The 26,568-nt window shown below is 38.8% G+C and overlaps 3 protein-coding genes across 6 annotated transcripts in view; 2 read left to right on the top strand and 1 right to left on the bottom strand.

The window, feature by feature from the left end:
* Positions 1 to 26,568, bottom strand: part of LOC125276113 (E3 ubiquitin-protein ligase TRIM39-like) — a 302,026-nt gene that overhangs the window by 163,345 nt on the left and 112,113 nt on the right. The window lies entirely within an intron of this gene.
* LOC125276265 (E3 ubiquitin-protein ligase TRIM39-like) lies at positions 220 to 9,507 on the top strand. Its single transcript, XM_048203768.1, has 8 exons — positions 220 to 426; positions 1,170 to 1,256; positions 1,405 to 1,880; positions 2,374 to 2,463; positions 3,869 to 4,102; positions 4,194 to 4,332; positions 8,445 to 8,480; positions 8,631 to 9,507. Exons 2-8 carry the CDS (start codon positions 1,190 to 1,192, stop codon positions 9,176 to 9,178), a joined length of 1,590 nt encoding a protein of 529 aa, XP_048059725.1. The 5' UTR covers positions 220 to 426; positions 1,170 to 1,189; the 3' UTR covers positions 9,179 to 9,507.
* Positions 14,998 to 24,834, top strand: LOC125276107 (E3 ubiquitin-protein ligase TRIM39-like). 4 transcript variants are annotated; one of them, XM_048203571.1, is made up of 9 exons: positions 15,106 to 15,537; positions 18,698 to 18,787; positions 18,971 to 19,542; positions 19,704 to 19,799; positions 21,421 to 21,579; positions 21,619 to 21,693; positions 21,785 to 21,923; positions 23,901 to 23,936; positions 24,087 to 24,834. In XM_048203571.1, the coding sequence occupies exons 2-9, from the start codon at positions 18,718 to 18,720 to the stop codon at positions 24,632 to 24,634; spliced, it is 1,695 nt and encodes a 564-aa protein (XP_048059528.1). In that variant the 5' UTR covers positions 15,106 to 15,537; positions 18,698 to 18,717; the 3' UTR covers positions 24,635 to 24,834. The 4 variants fall into 4 exon arrangements, with proteins under 4 accessions (XP_048059525.1, XP_048059528.1, XP_048059526.1 ...); XM_048203568.1 differs by lacking the exon at positions 15,106 to 15,537 and adding an exon at positions 14,998 to 15,062 and having other exon boundaries at positions 21,421 to 21,693; XM_048203569.1 differs by having other exon boundaries at positions 21,421 to 21,693; positions 23,910 to 23,936.

Below are 26,568 nucleotides of genomic sequence, written 5' to 3'. Positions count from 1 at the left end.
TAGGGGCATAGGCTATAATAGACTTCATCATGAAGTCAGTCATTGCCCTGCATCATGTTCGTCACTTAGCATACAATGCAATATGAAGTACAGATCTGAGCCAGGGTTGTGTGCATTAATAAATACATTAATCATTTTCACAATCAAGCTTTTGTAATTCTGCTGAAATCTCTTCCTTCATGACCTGATAGAAACATCAGTCCCAAAACAAACAGACACACATTAACCCAACACGCTGAATACAGGGACAAATGTAAATGTGTAAATACAGGAGGAGCTCTGACATCACTGTAGTTCAGAGACATTCAGAGAAAGTTAAACTAAATTGATCAACAATAATATGGACGCCTGAAACGATCAACTTTAAACAACAGAATATTTATTGAGCCGTTCAAAGAGTCTTGTGGACACATCTGATCCTCACAGGTAATGATAGAAATATAAGAGAGATTGAGCTGAACAGGTTTCTAATGGAAGTGATCTGGTTTAGTAGAGTTTATGTTGAACTGGAATGAGTTGAACTGAATCAGGTTTAAGCAATTCAAATACTCAACTACTTTAGCTGTTTATGCAGTGAAATGGTATCAGAATTTTATTAAAAATATGCAATTTGATTGATTATAAAGCAAAGTTTTGTGTTTCTATTATTTTGCCACATGACATAAAGACTAAAGAATCAGGAAGTAAATGACCAGCAGACAGACTGAACACAAACCTGCTACAGCTGACAATCTAATTTATATTAAACGGATAGTTTACCCAAAAATGAAAATTCTGTCTTCATTTACTCACCTTCAAGTTGTTCCAAACCTGTATAAATTTCTTTGTTCTGCTGAACACAAAAGAAAATATTTGGAAGAATGTCAGTAACCAAAAAGATCTCATTCCCCATATACTACCATAGTAGGAAAAATAAATACTATGGTAGTCAATGGAGAACAAAGAAATTTATGCAGAACAAAGAAATTTATACAGGTTTGGAACTACTTGAGGGTGAGTAAATGAAGACAGAATTTTCATTTTTGGATGAACTATCCCTTTAAGGAGATTAAAACTACACCAAGACATACAATATATCTGTTAAGTTTGAGGGGAAAGGTTATCTGTACTTAAATTTCCTTTCAAAAGCAGTTTCTAGTTGAGATTGTGTTTTGTTTTTCCTTAAAAAGGCATCAAGAGAGGAAGAGCAATGGCAGAATCTTCCTCAACATCACCGAAAATACGAGAAAGGACAGGGAGTGTGGATGTTCCTCCATGTGAGTCAATAACCCAGTCAAATCTCTTACATTTTTTCTTCTTGAAAGTAGCCACCTGTTTTCTAGATTTAAGCTCTGTACATTCTCTCAACAAGATTTTGACTTTAGACTAGTGTATATGTTTTATCTTCATTATTTCTCTTTCCAGCGATGTCATCCTCCAGCGGTCCACTGACTGAGGAGCTTCAGTGCTCTATATGTCTGGACGTGTTCACTGATCCAGTCAGCACTCCATGTGGACACAACTTCTGCAAGACCTGTCTGAATAAGTGCTGGGACAACAGCCGGACCTGCAACTGTCCATATTGTAAAGAAACATTCAAGATCAGACCTGATCTCAAGATTAATACCACACTCAGAGAGCTCGTAGATCACTATAAAAAGAAAAGTCCTAAGAAAAAACCTGAAGTTCTGTGTGAAATCTGTGAGGAAAGAAAGCTGAAAGCCCTGAAGTCGTGTCTGGTGTGTCAGAGCTCTTACTGTGAAACTCACCTGGAGCCTCATTTGAGAGTGGCAGGTTTAAAGAAACACAAACTGATCAATCCTGTGAGGAATCTGGAGGACTATATATGTCAGAAACATGAGAGACCTCTGGAGCTGTTCTGTAGAGATGATCAGACAATCGTGTGTGTGTCCTGCACTGACGGAGATCACAAAACCACAACACTGTTTCTTTAGAAGAGGTGTGCATTAAATACTAAAAATATTCCATCAATCGAATGTTGTCCTTTTGAGATAAATGATCTTGGTGTACTTTTAAGGCCCATTCACTGTAAATGTAGTAAAGTCTGTCAAAACTTGGCCGTGTGTAACAGGTTATAAACAAGCGACTAAAGTTTGATCCCTGATCAGTTCAGTCAGTGTGATTTAAACAGTCTGAGCATCACGTTTCAGTGCTGATGGTTTTATGAATCTGGTACAGTGATGCAGCTTTGAAAGAAGGTGTTATGTTTGGGCCTTCAATACTAGACCAGACCACAAAACTGCAGCATGTTTCTCAGTGCAACAAAGTGCTGTTACTCGTTTCACATGTGATTGCCCATTTACATTCAAGAATATGTAGAAGACAGGAAATCACTGTTATGATAAATGTGTCTGTGTTGTTCTCTGTTTATAGACTCAGTTGATGATTCAAGACACGCAGCAGATGATCCAGGACAGAATCGAGAAAATTCATGAAGTCAAACACTCAGCAGCAGTCAGAAAAGTGAGTGGTTGAGGGTGGTTGAGTTATGGATGATGTTAGATCGTTCAGTTTTTTTACTGGACACATAATTCATTAGTGGTCATGCACCACCACACACGTCCATTGGACACTAGGTGGCACTATAATTAGTACATTGCTTTAAAAGTACAGAGTACAGAAATTCAGAGCTATAAGAGTTTGTTGAAATTCTTTTTTTCTCTAAATGCCAAGTTGCCATGGGGGTGCTACAACTGAAAAACTCTTTTAAATAAAGGGGAACTTTAATGCCCCTTTTTTAATAGTCCTCCTCCAAAAAATGACCCTATAGGTCGTTTTTACAAGCACCTTATTACAACTTATAATTACCTTTTAAAGTCATGTGCCCTCTAGCTGGTGTAAAACCCCCCAACATTCATATCTATCAGTTACAACCCCCCCAATACAATACAACCATACCAACGTTCAACCCCCCCAAAGCTGAAACCAAATCTATGCTCGTGAATTCAACCATCAGTGGCTCAGATACCGATGGTCTATGGAGACTCTGTTTCTGTGGTACATCCAATAACAAAACATTTGTAATTTTTTTTTTTTTTTTTTTTTAATATTATTAATTTTTTTTCTTTCGCACAGCTGCTACAGCAAAGAAACAGAAATGGGGAACTGCTGCGGCTCACTCAGGGTGGGATCTATGCTAATAGGGTAGATCATGACCAGTCATGGGTGTGGCTTCCCTCTACTCTTACTATCTGGAACCGCTCAGTTAGAAAGACTTTATATGATTTATGGGAATTATTAAAAAAAAGAGTGGGTGGATTTTTAACATTATAGGCTGCTTGTTTACACACATTGTAGACACACAGTGGATCAAATGCTAACATATTCTTCAAATATTACTCAAATATTATTCAACAAACATGACTGCCAACAGCCAATCAAATTTCCGATACCGTCAAATCAGAATGGCTGACAAAAACAAAATTGAAACATTGAGGCTGTGTACCAAATCTTGTGGATGATTCTCACAAAGATGATGGATATAAAGTTGTGCTATAATAAATAAATGTACGTTTTTGCTATTTTCACTACTAACACTAGTTTAGGGTCCAATTCTCACTGTCATCTTTTTTTATAGCATGCATATTACTAGGATATTGGCTGATTATTAGTACTTATAAAGCACATATTAATGCCTTATTCTACATGACCATATTCTACATCCCATAATCTTACCCAAGCAGTAATTAGAAGTTTATTGAGGCAAAAGTTATAGTTAGTTAGTTAATAGTGAGAACTGGACCCTAAACTAAAGTGTGACTGCTTCCCTATATATGTATTACTGTATCTTCTACATGTGTCATTGGTGCTTGGATCTGATTATCTATATTTACTATCTAATAATTTGTTGATTGTCCTGGTTGAGCAGAATAACACAGAGAAGGAGAAAACAGCCCATGTTGAGCTCTTCACTGATCTCATCCGCTCCATTGAGAGATGTCAGACTGAACTGCTGGAGATGATGGAGGAGCAGCAGAAAGCAGCAGAGAAACAGGAGGAAGAGCTCATTGAAGAGCTGGAGCAGGAGATCACTGAGCTAAAGATGAGAAACACTGAGCTGGAGCAACTCTCACACACTGAAGATCACCTCCACCTCCTACAGGTCAGTCAACATCTCTCTGATCAATGATAATGCAGTATATGACACCATAACACTCCCCATGCTGAATGATTTCTCCTCTCTCCCGCTGTAGATTTACTCATCCCTGTGCAGCTCTAGAAACACCAGGAACTGGTCTGAGATCAGTGTGAAGACTGATGAGAGTCTGGGGACTCTGAGGAGAGCTCTGATTCAACTGCAGGACACTCTACAGGGGAAACTCACGCAAACTGGTACGACAATATCAAATACACTGTACAGATAGATATATGATGCATATATTTATCATCTTTTTATATAGTAAAAAGAATCACTAATGAAGAAAGAATACCAAGTTCTGTCATGAAACTCTAGATGGAGCAGGCTGATCGATCACATTGTTATCTACATAGCGCAGCTGATTGGTTGCTGTTGCATCAGAGGCTCAACATTAAAATACTGCTCGTGTTTGCTGTTAGCAGTCTGCAGCACACGTTCAGAAAGCATTTCTGAAAACTTTCAGAAAGAAGCTAAAGCTGCCACATAGACTTTATGAGTGGAGGAGGTACGACCCTCATCCATCAACTCTTGAAGAAAGGACAGTATCAAAGATATGTCACATGCAGATGGGTCTTTGCCGCGGGCTATGCACTAGGCAGAGAAGACCACCCATTTAAGGGCATGTAAAGGCATCTTGTAGTCGGGGCTCTAACCTTTGAAGTAGTATTTATCTACAGGCTCCCATCAAGAGGCCATAGGTGCAGAGCCCACAGCTCGGGCTGGGGGTGCCAGATTGTCCTGTTCACCTGAGAGAAGAGGTCCCGTCTCAGGGGAATGGGCCATGGTGCTGCTGTGAGCAGCTGAGATAGCTCTGAGAGCCAATGTTGGTTTCTCCAGAGGGGGGCCACTAGGAGAACCTTGTGTTTGTGTTCCCTGATTCGCTTGATAAACTGAGGGACCATGGCAATCGGGGGAAATGCGTAAAGGAGAAGGCTGGGCCAATTGTGGGCTAGCACATCCCTGTTCTTTGAAATATAAATTGGGCAATGAAAGTTGTGTTCTGAGGTCAAGAGTTCGGCCTCTGCTCTCCTGAAGATCTCCCACATTTTCTGAACCGTTTTGGGGATGGAGCATCCATTCTTCTGAGGAGACATTTCTCCAGGACAGCATGTCTGCTCTCTGAATCAATTTGCCTAGCACATGTGCAGCCCTCAGTGAACACAGGTTGCACTGTGCCCATTCTAAGAGACTCTCCACCAAAGTGATGAGGCACATGGAGAAGAGCCTGTCCTGGCAATTTATGTATGACACTACCGTCATGCTGTCCGAGCGGACTAGGACATTTTGTCCCTCCAGGCATGGCAGGAAAGTCTGAAAGGCTCGACAGACTGCCAGCTTTTCCAGGCAGTGATGTGCAGCCTGCTTTCCATGTATGACCAAAACACCAAAGTATGGCCAGAATGTGCTCTGGCGAGACTACACCCCTCATTTTTGTCAAAAACTGCTCCCAGGAACAAAATCCGTTGGTTGGGAGACATTGAGCTTTTGGCAAAGTTGACCCTGAGCCCCAAGCACTCTAGGTGGCTGAGCAGAAAGGATCTGTGAGACACTAGCTTGGCCTCCGACTGGGCTAAGACAAGCCAGTCATCGAGGTAGTTTAGAATGCGGTTTCCTATCTGCCTCAGAGGGGAGTGAGCCGCGTCCATACACTTCGTGAATGTACGAGGAGCTAGGGACAGTCCAAATGGGAGGACTGTATATTGATATGCCACTACCTTGAAGGCGAATCTCAAGAAGTGCCTATGATGGGGGGCTATCTGGATATGAAAGTAAGTGTCTTTCAGATCCAGAGAAAATAACTAGTCCCAGGGGCATATCTGCAAGAGGATCTGCTTCAAAGTGGTCATTCTGAGCAAACACTTCAGGGTGTGATTCAGAAGCCTGAGGTCGAGGTTGGGCCTGATACCACCATCCTTCTCTGGGAAGAGGAAGTAACGGCTGTAGAAGCCTGACTCACTCTGAGCTGGCCAAATTTTTTTATATGGATCCTTCAGCCTGTAAATTGTTGGGAACAATGCTACTAAAGGACAGAGGTTTTTGAGCGAATTGAAGTACATAACCTCGCTTTATTGTCCCTAAAACCAATTTTGACACTCTGGGGATGGCCTCCGAGGCCTCTGCCCATATGGCAAGGATTTGAATGGTGGATCGCTGCGAGGGGACCTGGGGGGACCCGCTTGTAATATGTTTGTTTTATTTTGTTCGCAATTACAGCGGTAGTTGCATGGGTGTGGGAATTTGAGTGAGCCCAGTGCTTACAAACACATTGTCTGCAGCACCTGGAACTGAATGGGGTGTTAGGTGACATAAATATTCATGAAGAATGCTATTTTAGAGAGAATAGTTATATGAGTCTCCACTGATAGTCATAAAGGAGAACGTCATACATTAAAGAGGTGTTAGCACTGCATTCAGCTGAATGCTGTCAGTGCTATGCTCACTCTTGCAGTGTGCATAAAGCTGGGGAATCCCCTTGCTGCAGGGTTGATGAGACATGCTGGAATAGATTGGTGTGAGCTCTCCTAGTCCCATTCAATCAGTCTTGTGATTGCATTGCTCCTTTGTCTCATGATAGAGATAAAAAGAACAGTGGAGAACAAGGGAAAGAGCCGTTTTCAGAGAAAGCGGTCTGTGAATGCAGCAAGACAAGACTCGCACTCTCATAGTGAGAGCGTCAATTTTGAATGGAGACGGCTTGCGGGGGGTGGGGCCGTCAAGTGATGCGCTTCGAAATTCAGCATTTTTCCAGTCCTTGAGAGAGCAAGTCTCGCCCCTCTGCATTCAAAGACTGCAACACGCTCAGAGGTTCAGCATTTTACAACAAGTGCTGGAGAAATATGCTCTTTCAGAGTGAATATATTCCATGAGTCTCACCTGAGTCAGGGGAGAGCGTCATATTCTGCTGAGCACTGTCGGCATTGAGCTCGCTTTCATAATGAGAGTGCTCGTCCTCAATGCTTGTGGCTTGCAGGGAAGCTACGTGCTTAGAGGTTCATCATTTTACAACAAACGGAAGGCGTCGGGATAAGCTGAAACAGGTTCTCTCAGATGCTGAAGGCGGCTCATGAGCGGCGCTCTGATCAGGCTGCTTGCAGAGCTGAGATCAGCAGAGCACTGAGTGTGCTTGATCCGCTGCGAGGCGTGTCAACTTTGAGAAGGCTTCAAGTCTCGTATAGTGCAGTGAAGAGAAGAAGATCATCATTGCTGAAGGAAAATAAATCAGAGATCTATGCAAAGTGCCCGCTTATATAGCCAGATGCCCTGCCCATTCTGGTGAGCTCTGGCGGGCTTCTTCGTGATAGGCTCGTGCAGCTCCACCGCACTGTCATTGGTTTGTTTTATTCCAACAGCACAAACTAATGGCAGTGCAAATGCAGTACAGGAATCAGATCATTCCCTACATTTCCCAGCCATGATCTAATCAGCATAAATGTGTCATTCAAATGCATAGGTGCTAATCCAATCAGTCTGACAGTATCACCCATACCTTTACATTATCATAGAGACAAAAGCACCGCTGTATCTTGAGCTTGTCATGCCAAATGGTCAGGAAGACAAAAGGTTAATGTCTCAGACATCTGGGCTGCCTGCCTTGATCTCCTTTAGAATGTCATTATCTTTACCTCAAAATGGAAAACACAATATACCTCACCTTAGTAATTCATGTGAGGTGATGTCAGTATGTAGGATCAACAGATCTTAAACAGATTATTACATTTGTAATCCCACAACTCCATATGTCTGTGCATATGTGATTTGCTTATATTAATTCCTAAATGAGCAATCATAACTTTTAACGTTTATAATGTTTAACAGTCTTGTGGAGTGATTTACTATGATACTTGCTCAGGTGATTGTTGAGTTTCTCATTTCAATCAGCTTGCAACGCATATCTATTGTTAATGAAGGAACACAGTGTGATTTTGTAGAGCTAAGTCATTTGGCATGGCAGCTAAGGCACACATAAATATTAAAACATGCAATCTCATTGCTCTTTGAATAAAATCATATGTAAAGAAACTGTAAAGAGAAACATTAATATTTTAAGTGTTTTAGCAAAACTACTAAAGCAAACAATCAGATGAATAGACATCAAGGGTTTAAGAGGCAGATTTGATCTTCATGAGAAGAGGGATGTGTGTGAAATATCAGGCCTGAAGCTCCAACAGCTTAACAGTGCTAAAAAACACACATTGATCAGATAAAACATTATGCTGAACACAATTCTTTAAATATAACCTTAAATCTTGTCTATAATTCCATACATAAACATGTCAAAGATCTGATAATGTTTTATTGTCATTAGTCTCTACAGAGCTGAAGAGGATGCAGCAGTATGAAGGTACAGTGTGTGTCTGAACTACACTAGATTACATTCATATACTCACAGCTTCATTACTGACCTACAGGATGATTAAACACTGATTAAATATTAAAACATCATCACAAAATATCTGTATTATGTTGTGATTAATATTCTCTGTTTTCTCAGTGGATGTGACTCTGGATCCTGATACAGCTCATCCTAAACTCATCCTGTCTGATGATGGAAAACAAGTGAGACATGGAGACATTAGTCAGAAACTCCCAGACAAACCAGAGAGATTTGATACTGATGCATATGTCTTGGGAAAGGAGGGATTCTCCTCAGGGAGATTTTATTTTGAGGTGCAGGTGAAGGGAAAGACTGAATGGAGTTTAGGAGTGGTCAGAGAATCCAGTAACAGGAAGGGATGGATCACAGCAAGTCCCAGTAATGGATGCTGGACTGTGCGGCTGAAGAATTGGAATGATTATTGGGCCTGTGTTGGTCCTCCTGTCCCTCTGCCTCTGAGCGTGAAGCCGCAGCGGGTCGGTGTGTTTGTGGATTATGAGGAGGGTCTGGTCTCCTTTTATGATGTGGAGTCCAGCTCTCATATCTACTCTTTCACTGGTCAGTCTTTCACTGGGAAACTCTATCCATTTTTTGGCCCATCCTTAAACTATGCAGGTAAAAACTCAACTCCACTGATCATCACACCTGTCAATTACAGTAAATGAATTTACACCTCTAATTTGAAATACTTGATGAGATAATGCTTCATGCAATGATGTTTAAAAACATCAAAAATATTCTCAAAGGACTGGTTTACATCAAAGTAATTACAGCATTGATTAATTGTTGTTTCTGTATTGTGTCCAATATTAACCCTGCATGATTACCTCACCATGTGTAACAGATATTTTTGAGTATGATTCACAATTAATTGAGTGTAACACTTAAAGGTCCCGTTTTTCGTGTTTTTTTGAAGCTTTGATTGTGTTTATAGTGTGCAATATAACATGTGTTCATGTTTCGCGTGTAAAAAAACACAGTATTTTTCACATAATTTACTTATCTGTATACCGCTGTTTCCACTGTCATAAAAACGGGCTGATGACTTCCTTGTTCTATGAAGTCCCTCCTTCAGAAATACGTAACGAGTTCTGATTGTGCCAGCGGTTCCTGTGTTGTGATTCGACAGCTCTGAGCGCACCGTGCCCGGAAAAGTCACGCCTCTTACCATAACGTGGAGATGCACGCGCTCAGTGTTATTGTAAACATGTCTTTAATTTTACCCTATCAGTTTGAGCCGGAATCAGACCCGGTGATTGGACTGCGGGATGAAAATAACAGCGCTTCGACGACATGGCGACAAACACACTCTACAAACGCAACTCTTGTGTATTCCTGTGGGTGGAGGTTAGTCAAAAAACTGTTTTAGTGACGTCATTAAAGAAGGAAGTAGAGGGATGTAGTCCAAACTGGCCGTTCGATGTAGGCGACTTCTGTTAAATAAAATATATCGCTTGGCATTGAACTTTGAGCTTTAAAATTTTACAGATTTTATTTATACTCTAACAACAACATTACACACTAACTAAAGTTTGAAACATGGGATCACGAAGAACGGGACCTTTAATAATCAACAATATTATTGATTTGACTGCACTGACACTGTTGTATGATCACTGAACTGATCTGGATGATGACATCACTGTTTTCTGCAGAGCTGCTTTATAGATGAAATAAACTAATTTAATAATTGATGATCTTTGAAACAGAACTGAATCAACAATGAACTGACCTCAACTGAACAGTGACACCATATTTTCTTTTAGAGCTGCTGTACAGCTGAAATGATGTTTGTATCACTGAAATATTTTTTCTGTTATCACTGTAAAGCTGCTTTAAAACAATTTGTATTGTATAAAACACTTTATAAATAAAGGTGACTGGCCTGAATTTTACATTTCAGGTTCACAACCATAAAATTCACCTAGAGTGTGGTGGCGTTATAACATGTTAAGATGAAATTTTAAAAACAGATATTTTATTTGTAAAATTAAGTATTCATAGATATTTTGTTTTAAAAGTATATTTCATCACAGTATAGAGTAAAAGAGTGAACAAAGCTGCTTTAGCAAGGGCTCGTAGATCACTATAAAAAGAAAAATCCTGAGAAAAAACTGTGTGACGTCTGTGAGGAAAGAAATCTTCTATAGAAGAGGTTAGTATTGAAATACTTAACAATTAAAATATTTCACCTATGAATTAAAATTCTCCCATTATTTACTCACCCTTATGTTATTCCATCGATCAAATTTTCTGTTTATAGACTCGGTGGATGATCCAAGACACGCAGCAGATGATCCAGGACAGATTCAAGGAAGTTAAAGACATCAAACACTCATCAGAAGTCAGAAAAGTAAGTGGTTCTGGTTGGTCGCTTACTGGAGCTTTACATTCAGATACAATTCATGTATGTAACACGTGTTGTGCAGCATGCAGAAAACAGCACTAATAATTAGTTGATTGTCCTGGTTGAGCAGAGAAACACAGAGAAGGAGAAAGCAGCCCGTGTCGAGCTCTTCACTGATCTCATCCGCTCCATTGAGAGATGTCAGACTGAACTGCTGGAGATGATGGAGGAGCAGCAGAAAGCAGCAGAGAAACAGGAGGAAGAGCTCATTGAAGAGCTGGAGCAGGAGATCACTGAGCTAAAGATGAGAAACACTGAGCTGGAGCAGCTCTCACACACTGAAGATCACCTCCACCTCCTACAGGTCAGTCAACATCTCTCTGATCAATGATAATGCAGTATATGACACCATAACACTCCCCATGATGAAGGATTTCTCCTCTCTCCCGCTGTAGATTTACTCATCCCTGTGCAGCTCTAGAAACACCAGGAACTGGTCTGAGATCAGTGTGAAGACTGATGAGAGTCTGGAGACTCTGAGGAGAATCTCTTTCTCTACTCTTTCACTGGGAAACTGTGTGTTTGTTAGCCCAGACTTTAACAATGGAGATGAAAACTCAACTCTATTGATCATCACAATGAATTTACACCACTGTTTGAAATACAAGGTGAAAATAATGCTATAATATATAATAACATCTGAAAATATTTAAAGGTGCAGTATGTAATAATTTTGTCCGCTAGAGGTCACTAGAGGCCTATTCAAAACAAAGGCGTAGCTTGATGATGGCAAGTTTGAGTGTGGAATCTTGGGACATGTGGTCTTCACCTCAACAGACACTGCAATAGGACTTGGGAAGAAAACATGTTAATGGATGCGATTATTAACGTTACTGTAGTATGAAGCAGAGCAGGAGCGAGTGTTGTGGGAGCTGAACGAGGAGCTGAAGCGATTGCGCAACACACGCCTCACGAGCAGCGGGACTTTTATTATGCCACAATCGCCGGCGCTGCTTCCGCTTTACCATATGTATCATATGTATTGACAGCACAATTTTTATTGTGAGGTTATGATGTAAAATTATGATAACTACACTGTAGCTGCTACAGCAACTAATAAAATCTATCCAATACTGGATTTCATAAGTGTCTGAAAAAGACAATTTTCACATGCCACCATTACATATTGCGTCATGCTATATTGCAATACAATACAGCAAATATAGTTTGACAGTAAATGATCAAATTAATTGTTTAGTCAGATGATATGAAAACGATTACCACTTGTTCAACAAATATATACACTCGTGTACATTCAAACACAATAATTGGGCATACATAGCAAACGCGAGTTCAACGATTTGCGCGAGTAGATTACATACAAAGTCAATGCAAAGACGCGATCAGACTATGTATGAGACGCGATGCCCTGCGTTTGGCGTGTATGCCCCATAATACTAATCGCGTTGATCGTTATAATGGCATACGTTTTCTGTAAAGATACGAATCAAAACAACTCACCTGTCGAGTAAAACACAAGCGAGATCGGCATCTCTTTCTAGGTGAAGATTGTCGCGAAGCTCTCTCCATCTAGAAAATGCAACACCGATATTGATCCTCGCTCTTTCTCTCCTCTTGTCCCAAACTCTTCTTGGGTCGTTTGGTTGGCCCGTACGCTTACGTTTACAGGAGCTGTCCTTGTCGACAGAACCAGCGGCAGATGGTAAACAGTAATTATGTTCCATAAATAAGTAACAATCCACCATAAAACGTGCAAGAAGTAAATAAGGAACTGCTTGAAGCAAGCTAGTGGTTTGCTGGACGCTAGACACTACTTCCGCATTTGTCCACGACACTGTTGTCATGTGGTTTCTACGTCAGTAAAGGCGGTAACAAAGGATAACTGACGTCATTGACAGGCGACTGCACTGCCCCGCGTCACTGTTTAGAATGGGAATTTTCTCATGATTTACAAGTAGTTGAAAACATTAGAGATATTGTTAGTAATCAGCTGGACAAAATATATAACACTAGCCTAGTGGTTTTTGGATATTATACTGCGAATATCTTACCAATTGTACCTTTAAGGTTCTTTTATTGGTTTATAAAACACTTCATAACATGACACCTCTATATATTTTCAGACTGACTGTGGAGATGGTACTGTCCCAAATCATAGTTTAAGATCCTCTAGTGCTCATCTCACACATTATACAGTAAATCATAAATGATCTTGTGGTATTTCTTTTAGCCGCTATGCTCCAAAAATTAAGAATGACTTCCAAATGAAGCAAAAGAGGCTTCCAGCATTCATATTTTTAAAAGGTGAGTTAAGACAAATCTTTTTAAAGTTGCTTTTCAATATAACAATATGGTGTGAAGTTGTGTGTAAGTCTGTTTTATGTTTTATTTTACCTTCTGATTCTCTTATAGTTTTTATTTCTCGTATTTTATATTGATAATGAAGTCAAACTACATTGCCAGTTTCTTTATTTTACATTTTTTTTATTTATTTGTCTTTTATTCTTGTTTTGGGGTATTTTTATATTGACATTGTGTGAAATTGTATTATTTGTTCTTATGCTTGTGAAGCTCTTTGTTTCATTCCATGTATGAAAAGTGCTGTACAAATAAATGTTTATTATTGTTATTAAATGAAGAGGTGGACAAAATTATACCTGATAATAAATGTACCCATTTTCTCTTAAATAACTTGAAAGTGACATCCATCGTTTTTTAATCCATATTTTTGATTCAACTGAATATTTTGAATAATAAAACAAATTATATATACAAAAAATGTTATGGTCATAAATGATGGACCCTTAACCTTATATTTTGTTTACAGGCAGTTTCTGTGGCTCTCAGTGAGACTTCTGCACATTTCAACAGGAAGTTCGGCTCGTTCTTCCTGAATAAACTGCTCCAGCTGTCTCAGGATTGAAGGATCTTTCTCTAAATGTTTCAGCTCTTTACAGATGTTTGATGGATTCAGTTCAGGCCACTTCAGAATAGTCCAGAGTTTTGTTCATAGCCATTCTTGTGTGTTTTTAGCTGTATGTTTTGGTCATTATCCTGTTGGATGTTCCTCTGAAAAAGAGCTTTCTGACACGGGGCAGTACGTTTCTGCCTTGATAGTCTTGATTTCATTTTGCCCTGTACAGATTCAAGGCATCCTGTGCCAGATGCAAAGAAGTCCAAAAACATGATCCTCTATTTTTCACAGTGGGTATAATGTATCTTGTTTTTTCTGTGTAAATAGAGCTGTGACTTTCCTGAAAGCTCCAGTTTTGTCTCATTTGTCAGTTTTTTTCTTGTCTGTTTTGTTTTTCTTAGTTCAGTGTGATGCTCCTTAAAGGATGATGATAATTTTATGATGCTCCGTAATTGATTTATTTTCAATATTTCATAACTTTTATTATGTTTTCTCCTGTCAAAATGAAATTGGATGTAAATCAATCATCTGCAATTTTACATCAAGAAAATTTCAGCACTCAGTATCTGAATAAAGAGTATTAATTTCTATGAATGGATAAGTGACATTTTTTTGAACTCTTATTGCTATGAAAATTGTGTAAGTTGAGCAGAATTCATCCTGGAAACTCTTAACAAATGTTGCCAAACAATCAAGCTTTTGTAAGTCTGTTGAAATCTCTTCATGACCTGATAGAAACATCAGTCCCAATACAAACAGACACACATGAACTCAACACACTGAATCATGGGCGTAGGTTTAGGGGGGGACGCTAGGTACTAGTCCCTATCAATATTTTGAGATGACAAATTTGTCCCCACCAATATTTAGCAAGCTCCTTTGAACTGCTATTTGGACCGATTCTAACGGCCAGGACGACGACAGTACAAGAAACGCCGTAATTTGATTGGCGGCGGGGTAACTGACAGGCTACACGCGCGGGCCGGGACTACTTTTGTGCTTGCACTAGCAGCAAGCGGGTGGTGAGTGTGTGTGTGTGTGTGTGTGTGTGTGTGTGTGTGTGTGTGTGTGTGTGTGTGTGCGCGCGCGCGCGCATGTTGACGACGCCGATGGTAAGTTACCAGGGCTGTCTCTCTGCCACATACAAAGGCCAGAGTAAAAACATTTTAATATTCCGGTTTTTTTTGCCCCATTTTGTACTTTGTAGATGCCACCCAAGAAGAAGAAAGGGGAAATAAAAAGCTTTTTCATAAAGCAGAGTCAGAGTGTAAGTAGGCAAAATAACTAGCTAGCCACACATATAAACTAGCAGTAGTGACTGACCAGGCTTTCAAATGCAGATTCTACTGTGGAAAATAGTATTAACTGGTGATAGTATGTGTTACCCAGGATGATAGAATGCTATGTTAGCAAGTAACTGAATGTCAATTAGCCTGTACCTTAACTTAGAATCTTGCAGTCAACATAAACGGTGGATCTGAGACATTTTTCGTTTCCTACATTCTGTTTATGTAATGGGTGTCCCCACCAAAGCTGAGACCAAACCTACGCCCTTGCACTGAATAGACAAATGTAAATGTGTAAATACAGGAGGGGCTCTGATATCACTGTAGTTCAGAGAGATTCAGAGAAAGTGAAACTAACTTGACCAAAAACAATATGGACGCCTGAAACGATCAACCTCTTTAAACAACAGATTTGAGCCGTTCAAAGAGTTTTGTGGACACATCTGATCCTCACAGGTAATGATAGAAATATAAGAGAGATTGAGCTGAACATGTTTCTAATGGAAGTGATCTGGTTTAGTAGAGTTTATGTTGAACTGGAATGAGTTGAACTGAATCAGATTTAAGCATGTCAAATACTCACTTTAGTTGTTTAACGCACTGAAATGACATCAGAATTGTATTGTAAATGTCATTCGATTAGTTGTAACGCAAAATTTGAAGTTTCTGTCATTTTGTCACATTACATAAAGATGAAAATAACAGAAAGGAAATGAGCTGCAGAAAAACTGGACACTAGGGCTGTGACCGTCGCAGTGGCGCTCCCAGAAAATTTTAATAGCGGTGGCCAGACGAAGCTACAGCAAATCTTGGGGTGGCAAAAAAAAAAAAAATAAATAAAATGAAAAATTGGTAGTTATTGATGTTTTGAATAGAATACCGAGAGACAAACTTTACCTTAGAGGTAGATTTGAGGTAGATTTAATTGCATATTTGGTAATTCCATGACTTCATTTACAACAGAACGACGGCGCATGCTCGTAGTTTCTTTTGCGCTTCATTTAAGCTATAAAGTAGTCTAATATGCAGCGCGCGCCGCATTTGCGCATGCAGTTCTTGAGTGCGCGCCGCGAGCACAGCATAACGGCTGATTGGACAGTCGTGTTCATTTTTCTTAATTTTACTGACATAATCTGACAACATCTCATCTGACCGCAGTTCACTGTTGTTCAACTGAAGCTCCCTCGTCGTCACTTGTAGCCTATACTTTCTACTTTTCATTGATTTAACTTATTCGTTCAAAAAGCTGATACATTCAGTATAAAGAAACACCGCCATTTATTGCTCAGGGAGTCGCACAGTGAAAGCGTGCACTCTAAATGCACACCGACTAATCTACAAGACAGCATCACATACAGGGATGTCAGATCGATTGTGCATCGTTAAAACGACAATTATGATAAAATCGCAGACTAAATATATCGCACACCCCTACCCTACCCTCTTCACAGTATAAATAACAGGTCTGTAGATATTTCTATTTAGACTCTTGGGGGCAGTGAAACAGCAAGGCTATGGTTGCGCCATCAATCAGTCTACAATCTTTTTTTTGGTGGCATTTTATTTTCTTTCACTTCATGAACTTGTGAATTTACATTATGCATTTAAATTAAGGCGAGACAAGGTGAATAGGGTAAAAAAATAAAAAATAACTAATGGATATCACCGTACTTCCCCAGCTGGTTGATTACATTAAAAATTGCAAACAGTTTTTGTATTACAAGTTTTCTAAAATGTTATGTTTAAATATGCAAATGAGGCGTTTTCTAATTAAATATGCGCTAATTTGCATACATTTCTAGAACAAAAATATGAATATTGGATGAAGTCAGGTTCAAAAATCTCATTTAATTTTTTGGACATATTAAATTAAAAGGTTTTTACAGGGGGAATTTTGGCTCTCTCTTTTTATCACTCCATAAATCAGAAAATACTATCAACAGCCAGTTAAAAAATAATTTTCACCATTTTTTTAGGAATAAAATGTTGTATAAAATCCGGCAAATATATCAACAAATCCCTCTGTAAAAACCTTCAGAATATAGATAGGAATAAAACTGTAAAGTTTGGTGTATGTAGGCTAAGTTCTGCTGAAGTGGAGATTCTGACTCAGAGTAGGAGAAAAAACTCATTTTGAGAAAACGGCCTTTAGGGTCATGAAATCCCCCTGTTTTAGCCTGGTCGTTCACACCTCTGAGCTGCTAAAACTCTGTTAAAATGGGTGTGTAAAGCTCTGGAAAAGTGGGAGTGTAGAGGGGGGGAAGAGGGGAGAGAACATCCAATGAGGCACAGACAGAAAACACTCATTATACAAAATAATGAATATTAATATATGAGCACGGAGAAAATGACAACTCCCAAGCACAAGGGAGAAATGCAAAAGAATATTTAATAGGGCTAATAACAAGCTACTTTGATAACGTTTACGAGCACTGCACTCAAAATCAGTCTTTTGTCTATTAGAATAATCATGTCGTCGCGTTCAGATAGGATGCACTGTACCACTCTAATTGAACTCTAATTGTTACTCTAATTGAAATCTATAGGCACAAATAGATAAAGTGATATAAAAAAAAAAAAAAAAAAAAAAAACACTTTATGAAAAGCCAAAAAGTGCAAAATCTCAAAATTGACAGGTGCCTGAAAAAACAGTGTTTTTGCCAGTAGTGTCTCCCCTTAATAGTAGTTATGTGGCCAGTAAAGTTGGCACCGCGGTCGTGGAGTGTCAGAAAGAAAAGCTATACTTTGTCAAATATAACAGAATGAAATCAAGTCATTTTGAGGCAGAAAGAATAGCTTACTCAATAAATAGAGGCTGTAATCACTTTTCGGCAACTGCAAATTATGGGTTGTATTGACCATTTAAAGATATTTCAACAGATAAAAAGGACTGAATGAGCTATAATCTGTCAAATACAACAGCCATGAATGAAATCAAGTCATTTTGAGGCAGAAAGAGCAGTTTACTCAATAAAAGAGGATGTAATCACTTTTCGGCAAGTGTAAAACTGCAATTTATGGGTTTTATTTACCATTTAAAGGTATTACAACAGGTAAAAAGGTCTGAATGAGCTATAGTTTGTCAAATATAACAGATATTAATGAAATCAAGTCATTTTGTGGCAGAAAGAACAGTTTACTCAATAAATAGAGACTCTAATCACTTTTTGGCAACTGCATTTTATGGGTTGTATTGGCCATTTAAAGGTATTTCACCTAGTAAAAAGGACTGGATTGTTTGGCACAAAGCAAGTAAAATAGGCTTCTGTTATAGGCTAATCACGTAAAAATCATGCTCGATTAAGCAATAAACGGCAAATTAATTAAATTAATAATTTCGATTAATCCGTTACAGAAAAAGTTTCTTTGCTATTAGCACGGACATATTACCACGGACACAGAGTTAAATGTATTTGCAGGTTATGGCCGTTTGATCATGATAAAAGCAGCTATAGACCAGTAGAAACAGGGGCGATACCCTTTAAACATGCTGGCAATCAGTTTTCGGCAGACGATCAATTTTCGGCACGACAGCTGTAAAAATCTGCAGCCCGTCCGTCGTTTTGACAGATTATGTAGCTTATAATTGTAATACAGTGTCTTTTTTCTTGACAAGGCTTGAAGAGGGGAAAAACAATGGCAGAATCTTCACCAACATCAACAAAAGAAAGAAAAACCAGGAGATGGAGTAGAGAAGAACCTCCATGTAAGTCAGTAACCAGATGAATGATTTTCACTCTTCTCATATGATATATATAGTTAAGAAATGTACAGAAACGATCAAATCACTTAATGAAGTATGTCCAAAATTTAGACTATAGTGTAGTAGACTATAGTGACTGTGTTGACTATACTGATGGTCATTCATTCTCATAATTTCTCTTTGCAGCGATGTCATCCTCCGGCGGTCCACTGACTGAGGAGCTTCAGTGCTCGATATGTCTGGACGTGTTCACTGATCCAGTCACCACTCCATGTGGACACAACTTCTGCAAGACCTGTCTGAATAAGTACTGGGACAACAGCCGGACCTGCAACTGTCCATATTGTAAAGAAACATTCAAGATCAGACCTGATCTCAAGATTAATACCACACTCAGAGAAGTTGTAGATCACTATAAAAAGAAACGTCCTGAGAAAAAACCTGAAGTTCTGAAAAAACCTGAAGTTCTGTGTGACGTCTGTGAGGAAAGAAAGCAGAAAGCCCTGAAGTCGTGTCTGGTGTGTCAGAGCTCTTACTGTGAAACTCACCTGGAGCCTCATTTGAGAGTGGCAGGTTTAAAGAAACACAAACTGATCAATCCTGTGAGGAATCTGGAGAACTATATATGTCAGAAACATGAGAGACCTCTGGAGCTGTTCTGTAGAGATGATCAGACATGTGTGTGTCCAATCTGCACTTTAACAGACCACAAGAACCACAACACTGTTCCTATAGAAGAAGAGAGTGAAGAGAAGAAGGTAGAAGTTACTGACAAAACTGATTTTAAAGGACTTATCATGAGGAATCACATTTCTTTATTTTTGTGAAACAAAAAAGTTTATGGAAACATTAAAGGTTTTCTCAGAAGACAGTAAATCTCTGTCATGATGAATGTGTCTGTGTTGTTCTCTGTCTATAGACTCAACTGATGAAGACACAGAAAGACGTGCAGCAGATGATCCAGGACAGAATCAAGAAGATTCAAGATGTCAAACACTCAGCAGAAGTCAGAAAAGTGAGTTCAATTATGTAATTCAGTTTTCTTAAATAATTATTACATGAGTTAGTTCAGGGGACTTCTGCAGCAGAAACAATTATTGAACATGTCTGAGCAGCATATAGCTGTGTCCCAATTCAGGGGCCGCGCACTTCGGAGTGCATGAAAGGGGTGGGGCTTTGGAGTGGAGGGTTGCCAGGTCTGCGCAACAAAACCATCCCAAAAGTAGTGTAATCACAGCACAAGTGTAAAAGTATCCCAATCCCAGACTTGGCAACAATGAGAGCGTCGTTACATGGCTAGCGACAGTGAAGCATGTCAAAACCCAATAGAAAGTCATAAAACTTTAAAATGCACACATAAACGTCAACTGTCAGCTGTCTGTCACACAGCCACTAGCCATGTTGTAACGATGCTCGGCTCATTGTTGCCAAGTCTGGGATTGGGATACTTTTACACTTGTGCTGTGATTACACTACTTTTGGGATGGTTTTGTTGCGCAGACCTGGCAACTCGAAGTGCGTGGCCCCTGAATTGGGACACAGCTATATGCTGCGTCCCAATTCGCCTACTTATACTACGTCCTAAAAGTATGTACTATTTTTGGTAAGAAAAAGTATACTTTTGAGTGTGTAGCAGAAGAGTTGCAAGCTTTGGGACATACTACCTCATCATAATTGCATCTTTAACGGACGTTCTGTCACTTAGTTACACAACCTGTAACTGTTTAAAGTACCCTGTCAATCATCTTGTCACAGTTAAAATCCCCCACATTCAATTACATTTAATTTCCTACCGTTTCAGAGAGAAATGTCGCACGTTTATCTGCCAGTCATGGGTCTTTCATGCAGAGAACTCTCCTCATCTTTGCATAATGATGCATTTAAAAGTTAATGACCAAACGCATTGTTATAAAAGTTCACAATGCTGTTGCAGATGAAATATAATGTGGATAACTTTTAATCTTTTCATCAGGTTAGATACTGATTATTAATCATTCAATCCCCTTTATCTTAACCGCTCTGCTTAACCATCGGTCTCGCACATCTGTCATGTTTTAGTTTTTTTTTTACACTTTTTATTCGTATTTGTAGTTCTAATCAAATCCTCGTCCACAGCGCAATGTGTTATGGGCAATATTAGCCGTTAGAAGTGTGCACGGATCTGCACTTCAAATTCTAACCGGAAAAAGTAGACCATCCGTGTATCTTTGGAATACTCCTTTCAACATACTACGATTTGGGACATACTAATTCTTTTTTTGAATACTATTTAGGATGGATAGTATGCAAATTGGGACGCAGCAATAGTGTTTCCGTGTTTGATTCTGCCTGTCAAAGACAGCACTAGTCGCCACCTACTGGTCTATTGATGTAACAATCGGATTGATACAAACAGTGATTTTGTGTGGAAGTTGGAACAATTCTTTTGTATTAGTTTTTACTTTAATAACTTAAAGTAATAGCACGTAACACCTCTCCTCAACAAGACACATGATTTGAGGAATCATTCAGTGCAGTCGGTGCAGGATGAAGTTATTTTGAAAATCCTCTAAAAACACTGAAGCAGAGCAATAGTAACACTGATTCTTGTCTTATCAAACACCACTAATAATGTGTTGATTGTCCTGGTTGAGCAGAGAAACACAGAGAAGGAGAAAGCAACCCACATCGAGCTCTTCACTGATCTCATCCGCTCCATTGAGAGATGTCAGACTGAACTGCTGGAGATGATGGAGGAGCAGCAGAAAGCAGCAGAGAAACAGGAAGAAGAGCTCATTGAAGAGCTGGAGCAGGAGATCACTGTGCTAAAGATGAGAAACACTGAGCTGGAGCAGATCACTGAGCTAAAGATGAGAAACACTGAGCTGGAGCAGCTCTCACACACTGAAGATCACCTCCACCTCCTACAGGTCAGTCAACATCTCTCTGATCAATGATAATGCAGTATATGACACCATAACACTCCCCATGCTGAAGGATTTCTCCTCTCTCCTGCTGTAGATTCACTCGTCCCTGTGCAGCTTTAGAAACATCAGGAACTGGTCTGAGATCAGTATAAATACTGATGAGACTCTGGAGCCTCTGAGGAGAGCTCTGACTCGACTGCAGGACACTCTACAGGAGAAACTCACACTAACTGGTACGACAATATCAAATTACATATAAATACTTAAATCAAATCACAATAAATAAGTAAATAAATAAATAAATAAATAAATAAAGAAAGAAAACCTATAACAATATGTAATGTTACACAAATGCTCCAATTCTGTCACACCACTTCCCACTGAGCAAATTACGTCCAGAAGACGTCTTTTTGAGGTCTTGTCTCAGGTTGAAAAGACGTCCACTGAGGGGCCAGAATGAAAGTTTTTATGACGTCTTTTTTTGACGTCTTCTGGACATCCGATATAGACGAACACGCAGAATCACCAAAGGAGAAAAATCACAATTTTTAAGCCACCATCGTGGAGATGAGTGTTTGCTTTAGTTGGGCTCTTGTCCCTTGCCTTATTAATATTAGAGTTTGTTTGGGCTGTTAACTCAGTCATGCCAGACAAGCAAAGAGAAATGATCATTGTTTGACCTGAATCACTGAACTCATTTAAAGCCCAATCTCAAAGATTTACATTATTGATTACAGCAGCACTGTGATTCTACAGCACAAGATCAGCTTTATCAATACGATTCACATGATTTCAGAAAAGGTGTGTTGAACAAAAAAAAGCTTTTATTTTAGGCACACACAGACATCAAGAATCAGCCCGTGAATCTCAACAGTGGTGACCATCAAAAAGCATGTTGCAGTGCATTCTGGGAGCCACCAATCAAAATTCATCCATGGCTCCCATCATGCATTGCTGCATGAATAAATTATGAGCTTAATTGTCTTAGTAATTTCCTTTATTCTCATATTTTATTTTGTTCTGTTTATGTGACTTTTTAGTAGCTTGTTTTCTAATGTTCAGAGTTGATCTGTTGATCAGAATATGTTGCTTGTCACCGTTGTTGAGATTCACAGGCTGATTCTTGATGTCTGTGTGTGCCTAAAAGAAAGATTTTTTTTTTGCTCAGAACAACTGTTTGTGAAATCCTTTATATTATATTGATAAAGCTGATCTTGTGCTGTAGAATCACAGTGCTGCTGTAATCAATAATGTAAATCTAACTCAGAGATTGGGCTCTAAATGAGTTCAGTGATTCAGATCAAATAATGATTATGCTGTTATGACTGAGTTAACAGCCCAAACAAAATCTAATATTAATAAGGCAAGGGTCAAGAGCCCAACTAAAGCAAACACTCATCTCCACGATGGTGGCTTAAAAATTGTGATTTTTCTCCTTTGGTGATTCTGTGTGTTCGTCTATATCGGATGTCCAGAAGACGTCCAAAAAAGATGTCATAAAAACTTTCATTCTGGCCCCTCAGTGGACGTCTTTTCAACCTGAGACAAGACCTCAAAAAGATGTCTTCTGGACGTAATTTGCTCAGTGGGTTGCTGAACTTAGGTAAATGAAACTTCATGACATAACCATCTTAAAATTATTAATGAAATAGATAATCAACTGAAACAAATTAGTTAGACATTAAAGCATGTAAATTACATTTTTTATAAGAAATTTATAAAAAATACAGCTGAAAACTCATTATAATACTTTAAAGTGAATAAACAATAGAAATATACATATGTAGATTAAAAATATAATATATACAAATAATTTAATATTTTGTGACTCTAACTCGATGGTCACATTATCATCATCAGCTCACAGTTCTTCTTGAAGAGAGAAGGTCATTTTCAGCTCTAATTTCAGAAAACATATAAGGATGTATAGAGGGGAAACTGTAAAGAGAAACATTAATATTCTATTAACTAAGCAGACAATCAAATGAATAAACATCATGTGTTTAAGAGGCAGATTTGATCTTCATGAGAAGAGGGATGTGTGTGAAATATCAGGCCTGAAGCTCCAACAGCTTAACAGTGCTAAAAAAACACACATTGATCAGATAAAACATGATGTTGTACACGATTCTTTAAATATAACCTTAAATCTTGTCTATAATTCCACATATAAACATGTCAAAGATCTGATGATGTTTTATTGTCATTAGTCTCTACAGTGCTGAAGAGGATGCAGCAGTATGAAGGTACAGTGTGTGTCTGAACTACACTAGATTACATTCATATACTCACAGCTTCATTACTGACCTACAGGATGATTAAACACTGATTAAATATTAAAACATCATCAGAGAATGTCTGTATTAAGATGTGATTCATATTCTGTGTTTTCTCAGTGGATGTGACTCTGGATCCTGATACAGCTCATCCTAAACTCATCCTGTCTGATGATGGAAAACAAGTGAGACATGGAGACAAAAGACAGAAACTCCCAGAAAAACCAAAGAGATTTGATACTGATGTATCTGTCCTGGGAAAGGAGGGATTCTCCTCAAGGAGATTTTATTTTGAGGTGCAGGTGAAGGGAAAGACTAAATGGGATTTAGGAGTGGCCAGAGAATCCATTAACAGGAAGGGGGAGACCCCACTGACTCCCAGTAATGGATACTGGACTGTGATTATGAGGAATGGGAATGAATATAAAGCCTGTGCTGGTCCTCCTGTCCCTCTGTGTGTGAGAGTGAAGCCGCAGCGGGTCGGTGTGTTTGTGGATTATGAGGAGGGTCTGGTCTCCTTTTATGATGTGGAGTCCAGCTCTCATATCTACTCTTACACTGGTCAGTCTTTCACTGAGAAACTCTATCCATATTTTAGCCCGTGCACTAATGATGGAGGTAAAAACTCAACTCCACTGATCATCACACCTGTCAAATACAATAAATGAATTTATACCCCTGTGCTGAACAGCACATTCCAGGGCCCAGTTTATGGCCGGGCCCCTCTCTGTCCATAACAATGACCAAAGGTCACACACATGGCACAGCATGTATAATAAAGTTTTGAAAATTATGCATTTAAATTACATTGGCTACTAATAATACAGTTAGCGAGAATAATGTTACCAAATAAAGTTACTAAAGCATGCACTGAGTCCATATCATATTCCCATGTTTATTTATCTCTGATGAGGACTGATGCTTCGGTTGACAATAGCAAACTTTAGATCTTCATTAAGGTCCAGTGTTGTTCCATGCAAAAAGAGAAGGCAGTTTTTGAGCCATTACCCAGCTGTCAGAACAAAATCAGGAGATATATTACATGCTTGAGTGTTTTGTGTGGATAAAGAGATCCGTGGATCTCCGCTGAGCCTGAACCGCATAATCAACAGATTAAAAGTCAACAGAGGTGGACATTCCAGGGGTCAGAAAGTAAAAGTCCTGCCATATTTTTATTCCACCCACTGAAGCATTAATGAGATAAATAAGTGATTAATTGAGTGATGATTGAGCATTATTGAAGACACCTGATGATAACAAGCAGAATCACCAAAGGAGAAAATCACAATTTTTAAGTTACCATCATCGAGGTCAGGGTTTGTTTTAGTTGAGCTCTTGACCCTTGACTGTTTAATATTAGATTTTGTTTGGGCAGTTTTAACTGCATTAAAACCAAACAGACAACCAAAGCTAAAACATGATCAGGTGTTGTTGGTTATGTTTTTACATAAACATTATTTGATCTGAATCACTGAACTCATTTAGAGCCCAATCTCTGAGTTAGATTTACATTATTGATTACAGCAGAACTGTGATTCTACAGCACAAGATCAGCTTTTACAATACAATTTTTTTTTTTTTTTTAAGAGTTCTGATTTTTTTTAAAAAGCGCTCATTTAAACACACAAACATCAAGAATCATCCTGTGAATCTCAACAGTGGTGGCCATCATAAAGCATGTTGCAGTGCATTCTGGGAGCCACCAATCAAAATTCATCCATGCCTCCCATCATGCATTGCTGTATGAATAAATTATGAGCTAAATTGTCTTAGTAATTTCATTTATTCTCACTATTAAAATTTTGCTGTTTTTCTGTGACTTTTTAGTAGCTTGTTTTCTAATGTTCAGAGTTGATCTGTTGATCAGAATATGTTGCTTGTCACCGTTGTTGAGATTCATATGCTGATTCTTGATGCCTGTGTGTGCCTAAAATAACTTTTTTTTTTTTTTTTTTTTAAATTCTGTATTGTATAAGCTGATCTTCTTTAGAATCACAGTGCTGCTGTAATCAATAACGTAAATCTAACTCAGAGACTGAGCTCTAAATGAGTTCAGTGATTCAGATCAAATAATGATTATGTGAAAACATAACCAACAACACCTGATCATTTTTTAACTTTGCTTGTCTGATTGGTTTTAATGCAGTTAAAACTGCCCAAACAAAATCTAATATTAAATAGTCAAGAGCTCAACTACAACAAACCCTGACCTCGATGATGGTAACTTAAAAATTGTGATTTTCTCCTTTGGCGATTCTGCTTGTTATCATCAGGTGTCTTCAATAATGCTCAATCATCACTCAATTAATCACTTAATTATCTCATTAATGCTTCAGTGGATGAGATAAAAATATGGCAGGACTTTTACTTTCTGACCCTGGAATGTCCACCTCTGAAAGTCAAAGATCGCGTATCTCCATGTATCTTGTTGAATTTCCACACAGAGGTAATGTTACACAATAATATAACAAGGATTCCTTTCGTCTCTGATAGACCACCATCTTCTCTTTAATTAAAAAAATCTATTATATCTAGCCAAGTTTCATATTTAAGTTTCTTCCAGCACCAAATACAACCGTCGCTAAGACCAGAAGGGCACAAG

This window comes from Megalobrama amblycephala, linkage group LG9 (genome assembly GCF_018812025.1).
Source record: "Megalobrama amblycephala isolate DHTTF-2021 linkage group LG9, ASM1881202v1, whole genome shotgun sequence".
Classification (NCBI taxonomy): Eukaryota; Metazoa; Chordata; class Actinopteri; order Cypriniformes; family Xenocyprididae; genus Megalobrama; species Megalobrama amblycephala.
Note: the sequence above shows the minus strand (reverse complement) of the source record. Positions and strands in the feature narration are given on the sequence as shown.